Source organism: Durio zibethinus, chromosome 18 (genome assembly GCF_047325235.1).
Source record: "Durio zibethinus cultivar Kanyao isolate XHJ-2024 chromosome 18, ASM4732523v1, whole genome shotgun sequence".
Lineage (NCBI taxonomy): Eukaryota > Viridiplantae > Streptophyta > Magnoliopsida > Malvales > Malvaceae > Durio > Durio zibethinus.
Genome location: NC_143179.1, coordinates 4,189,582 through 4,197,630, shown reverse-complemented (window position 1 = coordinate 4,197,630; position 8,049 = coordinate 4,189,582). Strand labels below are relative to the sequence as shown.

General features: G+C 28.4%; 1 protein-coding gene across 1 annotated transcript; it reads left to right on the top strand.

Moving 5' to 3' along the window:
• The first annotated feature begins 2,200 nt into the window (after nucleotides 1-2,200).
• On the top strand, nucleotides 2,201-5,341 carry LOC111300287 (RAF-like serine/threonine-protein kinase 20). Its single transcript, XM_022895922.2, has 4 exons — nucleotides 2,201-2,317; nucleotides 2,433-2,580; nucleotides 4,431-4,553; nucleotides 4,991-5,341. Exons 1-4 carry the CDS (start codon nucleotides 2,274-2,276, stop codon nucleotides 5,120-5,122), a joined length of 447 nt encoding a protein of 148 aa, XP_022751657.2. The 5' UTR covers nucleotides 2,201-2,273; the 3' UTR covers nucleotides 5,123-5,341.
• Nucleotides 5,342-8,049: the final 2,708 nt, after the last annotated feature.

The following is an 8,049-nucleotide window of genomic DNA, read 5'->3' as shown; positions in this document are numbered from 1 at the left end:
TTTCTCACCTAAAGATTTTTTAGAAAATTTACCATTTGAAATTTTTAAGAATCTCATTCTTGGATAATTGTCAAATATTTTCAACCAAAAATTTTTATTTTTTATGGGTTTTTTATTTTTTTTGTTTGAAAATAAATATTAATTATTATTATTATTAAAATTTCATCTAAATTATTCTACCATTTAGGACAAATTTAGACAAAATTTCTCACCTAAGAATTTTATAAAAATTTACCATTTGAAATTTCTATAAATTTCATCATTATATAATTAATACTTATTCTCAAAAAAATTTTATTTTTTATTTTTATATTTTTTTCAAATTTATTCATGGAAAAATACTCCTAAAAATAAATAAACACATAGGAAATAAAGAAAATACAAAAAAAACCAAAAAAATGGAACGGCTCAACTTCAGTGGCTCGACATGGCTCGACTTCAGGATCAAAAGACGACTTGGGGACTCGACGTGTGGGTCGACTCAACTAGAAGGCTCAGACGGTATGCGGGTCGAAGAAACGGGTTGACGTGCGGGTTGAATCGCCCGCTAAAAAACGTGCGGATCCTGGGGTTTATTAAGCTCCAAAACGACATCATTTTCAGAGGGTATATAAGCCCAAATCTTAGCTTTTCCTTTTAGAATTCCTCATCCCCCTTTTATCTCCTCATTTTTTTTCTCTCCCCTTTTCTCTACAAACCTAGATTTTTAGTTGAATGCTTTACCAAAAACTGAAGAATGTTGTCGAAAAATTCAAGTTTTGCCAGAAATTTTGTCGAAATCTGAAAATTTTTCTAGAAATTTTCTAAAAATAAATCTTCAAAAATTTTTTTCAAACCAAAAAACCCTTTTATTTTTATCTTTCTCTGAATTTTCTTTTTTGTTTCTAATTTCCCCTAATCTATGTGTGATTTGTGTGCTTCTGATCCTATATTTATAATGTAAAATCAGAAGAATTTTCCCTTAACCTTGACTCTTTCTCTAAACTTTATCTTGTAGAGATTGAGTCCATTTACAATTCCACAAATCCCATTTGCGGTAGAACATTATCCCTTTTTTTTAATGATTATTATTATCACTTAAAAACTAATGATAAATCTAAAAATAAAAAAAAAAAAAAACAGATAAATCAAAAAAATTGAAGATAAATAAGAAGCAAATGAATAATCAGCCCAAAAATAAAATAAATAAATTAGAAATAACTTAAAAAATGAAATTAAAAAAAAGGTTGATTGGGCATGATAACCTAGGCCCTATTGAGCCAAGCCCAATGGACTTGGACCCGGACCAATTAGGATATCTGCAAAAATAATAAAAAAATATATTTTTAATAATAATATTAAATAAGCCCATATGAAAAAATGTTAAATTATTTAATAATATTTATTAAATATAAAAATATAAAAGAGAAAAATTAAATAGAAAAAGAAATAAAAAATTAAAAAAAAGGAATTAAATATAAAAAAAGAATTAAAAAGAAGGAATCCAATGACACGTGGTATACTATTGATATTAAGTAGCTCTCAAAACAATTAAAATCTAAAAAAATATTTATAAGATATGTGAAAAATTAGAAAAGAAAAAAAAAGTAAAAAAAATGCAAATATGTGGCATACCCATAGTATCAAATGAGTCTTAAAAAAATTTAAATCCCTGAAAAATATTAAAAATTAAAAAAAAAAAGCCAAGTAAAAAATAAAAGCAAAAAAAAAAAGATGTTTGGTATTAGTGGATCTCACACATAAAAAAGCAAAATTATTTTTAAAATATTTTTTGGTATTTTTTAAAAAATTAGTTAAATATTGAAAAAAATAAATAAAGGAAAAAACCATTTTATGCGATTTTATGTTTTTACTGTTAACCTCTATTGCCCATTAACTTAGTTAAATGTTCATTTGGCAGATTATAAAAAACAGTGACCTTGAAGAGCTGCGAGAGCTGGTTTCTGGTACCTTTGGTACTGTTAACCGTGGGAAGTGACGTGTTACTGATATTGCAATAAAACGAATCAATGATAGATGTTTCGCTGGAAAACCTTCTGAGCAAGAACGCATGGTTTGGCTCTTTCTTTTCCTTTTGCAAGCTTCTATTTTCTCCATATTAGTTCCACTTTGTAATTTCACTTGCAAACAACTTGTTTTGTGGTAAATGCATATGATCAGATAGATGATTTCTGGAATGAGGCCATTAAGCTTGCTGTCATCCTAATGTTGTGGCTTTCTATGGTATTGTGCTCGATGGTCCTGGTGGCTCTGTGGCAACAGTGACTGAATACATGGTTAATGGTTCTTTAAGAAATGCTTTACAGAAGAATGAGAGGTACTAGTAATTCTAGTTTTGTTTTCTATACTGTCTAGTGTATTACCTTTCTCCAATAATTGTGTTTCAATTGTACATTTATCTGAATAGTTATTGACTGACCTGCTGTTGCTAGGAATCCTGATAAGCGTAAGCGACTCTTGATTGCCATGGATGTGGCCTTTGGAATGGAGTATTTGCATGGAAAAAATATAGTGCACTTTGATTTGAAGAGTGACAATTTACTTGTCAATCTTCGAGATCCTCACCGCCCAATATGCAAGGTTAGTTATTGGGCCTGAGCTTTATTGCAATCTCATACCAATGCAAGTTCTAGGGTGGGAAAGCTTTTGATTATTTATTCCAAGCATCCTAGATGAAACTGGCGTTTCTTTAGATTCACTCTAGATATAAATGGATAGATACGTAAATTTGATTCCTTGTTGGAGCATGTTAAGTTGGCATATTAACAAACTACCCTTGTCTTGAACTCTGAAGGAGATTAATTTCGTAACTGAGTTGATTGATATATAAGATATTCAGTTACTATTGGCTCAGGATTTAGGGATGGGATTGAGGTTTACGAAGCTTTTATTGCAGATGCTCGTAAATTATGCTTGGTTTAAGAATAGCAGTCATTAATAGGATATAAGCAGAGCAAGTTCTTGTGTGGATATTTATTAACTTGGAATGAATGTTCCTGAGATCTTTAACTTAATCTCTAATTTTAGTAGTAGCCTTTTAATTTCAACCTGCTGTATAACCTTAATGGAAAGTATTATCTCAATGCACGAGCCTTAATTAGTCATTATAGTAGTTTGCTAATTGCACTCCATTTGCCTGTGGTTGTCTATATACTTTATAGTATGGGATTAATGTCTAACAGAAAATTCTACTTGCTTCAAAAACAATCTCATCCAAGTTTTATACCTTGATTGATATTCGTTAATAAATCAACATGAACCATTTTGTTAGTCGTTATTTTCTTTGCCTAGTTGTTTCATGTTTATCTATTTCTTAAAGGTAAGCTTCCGTTTATTGTTTGTTTTTGGTTGGGGAATCACAAGTTGTCTATTAGTTAGAGATCAGCTTGCTAGAAATTTTGGGTCTTTGTTGTCCATGTTAATCTACCGTTTTCTAAAAATTCTGGGCTTCTTTATCCTGTGATTTTTTTTTTTTCCAACTTTAACCCATGAATACATTTTATAATTCAAATAATATGGAGTTTTGCTCTCTTGTTTCTGTTTGACGCATGTTTAATGGCTATAATAGAGTGAGCTGAAAGCTGTCCTCTTCCATTTGAGCATCTTCCCTCAAAGTAAAAGAAATAATTTCCTTATGGTTTAATGAGTTATAATCTTTTATATTTACAGCTTACCACTAGCTTCTTTATTATTTGTTTGCTTTCAACTTGCTTCTCTTAATGTGAGGGTGGTAACTTAGAATCTGTATTCCTTTTCAGATGTTTACTCTTTTATATACTTGTAAAATATTAATAAGATATGACTAGTGCCTAGTGATTGATTTGAGCATTTCTGGGGTTAACTCAAATCAGTTTCCATATATTGGTCGATCATATTTGAAAATACTCCTTTGCATTTTCTTCTCATTTTACTGCAAAATACGAAGCATAATATGAATTATGGATTTGTAATGAAGCATGAAAGATTTTATTCTACAGTTCTACTCTCTTTTATAAGGTCCATTAGATGTCATCTGCAAACTTTCTAACAAATTGGTCTCAATGCACTTTCTTGTTGAGTTATAAATATGAATAACTGATTGATTTAGACTTGAGACATTGACTGGGAAGTTTCAAATGGTTTTATAGAAATATTAACCCTTCAATATGTGCAAAGACTGCTTATATGGATTCCGTTTATTCTTGAGTTGAGGACCTCGATTGTCTCAACATAAAAGTATGATATATGATATGATCAACTGTTGAGACAAAAGTGAGCTGCCAATTAATGGGTGATTGCATGGTACTGTAACCTCTAAGATATTGCTGTTATACATTGTTTCTCTTGAACTGATACCTGAAGGTTATCTTGTTTTTGCTTATTGGTTTTATTGTTTTAATTTCTGAACTCATTAAATGGATTCAGTTTTCACACCTAGTTTTTGCTACCAGGTTGTTGATTTGGGCCTATCAAAGGTGAAATGTCAAACTCTGATCTCAGGTGGCGTGCGCGGAACACTTCCATGGATGGCATCAGAACGTCTAAATGGCAGCAGCAGTCTTGTCTCAGAGAAGGTTTGTGCTTTGCACATTTTCTAGTACCCTCTATCATTTTATTTTGAGATAATGTCACGAATGGCTCTAAACTATAATAACATGTTTAATGTGATACTTAAATTTTAAAAATCTCTAATGTAATATTTGAATTATGAATATATTAATTAAGATGTTACTTGAAGGGTTGTCTAGCCACCATTTGTCATCATTTGGAGCTAAGTTAGGGATAAGTATCATATTAGTTAATAGACTTGATAGTCCTGATAACACATTAGAGATTTTTAGAGTTCAGATATCAGATTGAATATTTCATTATAATTCAAAAGCCATTCATAACATTAACCATTTTATTTTCTTACCGCCTCTCAGTTATTTCCTTTATAATCATGAAACTTTTTTTTCTACTATATAGTTAATCATGAGATTTTATTGTTTTGATGTTTCCTCTAACTTAGGTAGACGTGTTCTCATTCGGTATTGTGATGTGGGAGCTTCTCACAGGAGAAGAACCATATGCAGACTTACACTATGGGGCTATTATAGGCAATTGTGTTATTTGTAAATGTAATCATGAATTCTGTTTTTGATGGATCACGGTTTGTCTCACTGATCATTTGCTTGGAATTCCATTCAGGTGGTATTGTGTGAGTAATACACAACGCCCACCAGTTCCAGAATCATGTGACCCTGAGTGGAGATCATTGATGGAAAGATGCTGGTCATCTGAGCCATTAGAGAGACCGAACTTCACTGAGATTGTGAATGAGTTACGCTCAATGGCTGCAAAAATTCCACCTAAAGGACAAAACCCACAGTAAACAACCCAAAGTTTCAAAATGATTTTGGACAATCTGGTCACTGTTGGCATCTCCTGTTTCATTTGCATGGCAGTTGGGATATACATGGTAAATGTGCTTGGCGTGAATATAACACAGGGAACTAAGGTTTTTTTTTTTTTTAATTTAATTTCTCCCCACTGTTAATAGAAATTATTCTTGCTTGATTGTGTTGCACTTAAAATTCCATTTCCATAAAAATGGTATTTATAAGCAATTTATTGGTTAATTATTTTGAAATCTTACATCACCTGTCAACCAAACAGCCTGTTGAATTGTTTGCAATTCCAGTTTCTTCGACCTAAATTCTCTGTTCTCAAGCTTATAAATGTGCAGCATGGGGGGCGAAGGGGGTATGGTTTTGACAAACCAATGATTCTGAAGATTGGCATTTAGTTTAGGACATCATGCCAGGAACACCAGCTGGCTCCAGTGGCGTATGGTACACAGCTAGGTCCTAGGGGGATCTTGCAAGCTGGTTGCTAATTTATTAACCAACATATAATTGATTTAAAGGAGTTATATCTACTTTTAGAAAAAAAAAAAAAAAAATAAGAGATTAGAAAAAATTGGTTTTGAGACATAAAAATATTTTTTAAAGGTAATTTTATCTTTAGAATACCATAAAATTTAAAAATTTTTCAAGCAAAATTAGTATAAATGATTATGCATAAAGATCTTTATTTATAGTTGATAAATAGATTTTTTTTAATAACCATGTCAATTTGTTTAAATAGTTATAATTCATTTTGTTATATAACTACTATAAATAAACGTTTTTATTCAAACATAATTATTCATTTAAGAGTTGTATTCTTTTGTTTCATAACTATTTTCAACAAATGTTTCTTATTCAAATATAATTATTTAAACTATAAATAATTAAAACAAATACTAAATCTATTCACCAATGCACAAGATTCTAAACTATCAACAATTTCTTACTAATTTGAAATGTTAGTACATAATTTTTAATCTTTTAGATAAATGAATATTATAAATCAAGAAGGTATTTCTTAATTTAAACTTTCAATTAACATATATACTTTAGAATTCTAATGAAGTTGATGGTGTTTATATACTAAACTTCAACTCTTAGTATTAGAATTAAAGATATAATACATATACTACTTATTCTTCTTTCAAAGGTTTATAGTCGGTTTGATATTATTATGGCCATGTGCTTATCCTAATAATAAATATTTATAAGAGAGACTGCAAATTTTTTTATTAAAGCGACACCACTTTTATGTTTATATAAGTAGAGTTTTTATAATGTCTCAATTGTTTTAAACATTTAAATAATAAACTTCATTAAGAGTATAAAAACCCAACATCCTCATAAAATGGATTACACTAGCTTTTAAATTTTGAATAAATTTTACTAATACTTGACAGGCACATAATAATAACTTGATTTACGTATTAAACTTTGTAATTGGAGCTTATTAATTCACAATTGGGTTCTCATTATTGTTGTCTAATAGTAAGGTTTAAATCCATTCTACTTGTTGTACTAATAACCAAAATTTTCTTTTATAATAATTATCTTCACTTGAGATTGAATTTTTAATATAATCACTTTCTAGGCTAATATGTTTAAACTTTTTATTTTATATATAATTTATATGCTCTAGACAGGACCAAAGCCAGGTTTTTTACTTTTGAAGGCTATATAAAAGTAAGGTGAATTTATAAAAATCTAATAAGAAAAATTAATGTTAAATAAAATAATAATGTACTTAAATAAAAAGTATAGATTTCTTTTTATAATTAAAAGAAATTTTTTGGATATTTAAAGAATAATTAAAATCTAATTAATAATTTTTTGAAAAAAATAAAGAATAAAAGTAATGTAATAAAAGGTTGAGTTTTAGAAATGAAAAGTTTGGTAAAAATAAAAAAAATTATAATATACAATTAAATTTGTAATTTTATGTGCACAATATATATAGGTAGTTAAATTTTTTTGCCTATATAAAAGATATTTGATATAATAATTAATGTCAACATGCTTGTTTAATTAATTGAAAAAATTTTATTTTAAACAATTAAAAAATTCAACGAAATAATAATTATTACATTAAAAAAGATAATTTTTTTATCGAAAAAGAAAAGAATATCGAATTATTTATTGCATTTACAAGTAACGTTTATAACAATTTATGAAATTTATCATATCATTACAATTGTTCCTATGCAAAATATATATATATATTTTTTAGAATATGATTTTATCATTTTTTGGATGAAAATATACTTATCGTAAAGTAATTTTAAGGAACCAAGGGGCTAGGCCCTACCAACCCCTCTCTAGATTCGCCTTTGGCTTTAGATATTGTTGTCTCATTTTTTGTTATTTTAAAAAATAGTTAGTATTGGTTGGGCCACAACTCTATACTCATTAATATAAAATTTTCAATTATTTTATTTCTATATTTTTATTTTTATTTAATACAATTATTTTTCTAGTACAATTGAATAAACTGAATGGATAGACCAAATTATTTTAGTACTTTAAAGATATTTAAGGATCTTTTTAATGATTTTCCATTAATAAGTTGTACTAAACTTATTACCTTATATAATTTATGTATAGTAAAATTACACTCAAATTTTACAATATTATGATGATAATTTTTATTTCTTTTATTTAAAATTTATAAGGAATTATCACC

Excerpts from the sequence above, each read along its gene's own strand:
- LOC111300287 (XM_022895922.2), top strand. The coding sequence starts at position 2,274 with ATGGTTAATGGTTCTTTAAGAAATGCTTTACAGAAGAATGAGAG. Across the intron at positions 2,318-2,432 it reads GCTTTACAGAAGAATGAGAG|GAATCCTGATAAGCGTAAGC; the intron begins GTACTAGTAATT and ends TGCTGTTGCTAG. Across the intron at positions 4,554-4,990 it reads GCAGTCTTGTCTCAGAGAAG|GTAGACGTGTTCTCATTCGG; the intron begins GTTTGTGCTTTG and ends CCTCTAACTTAG.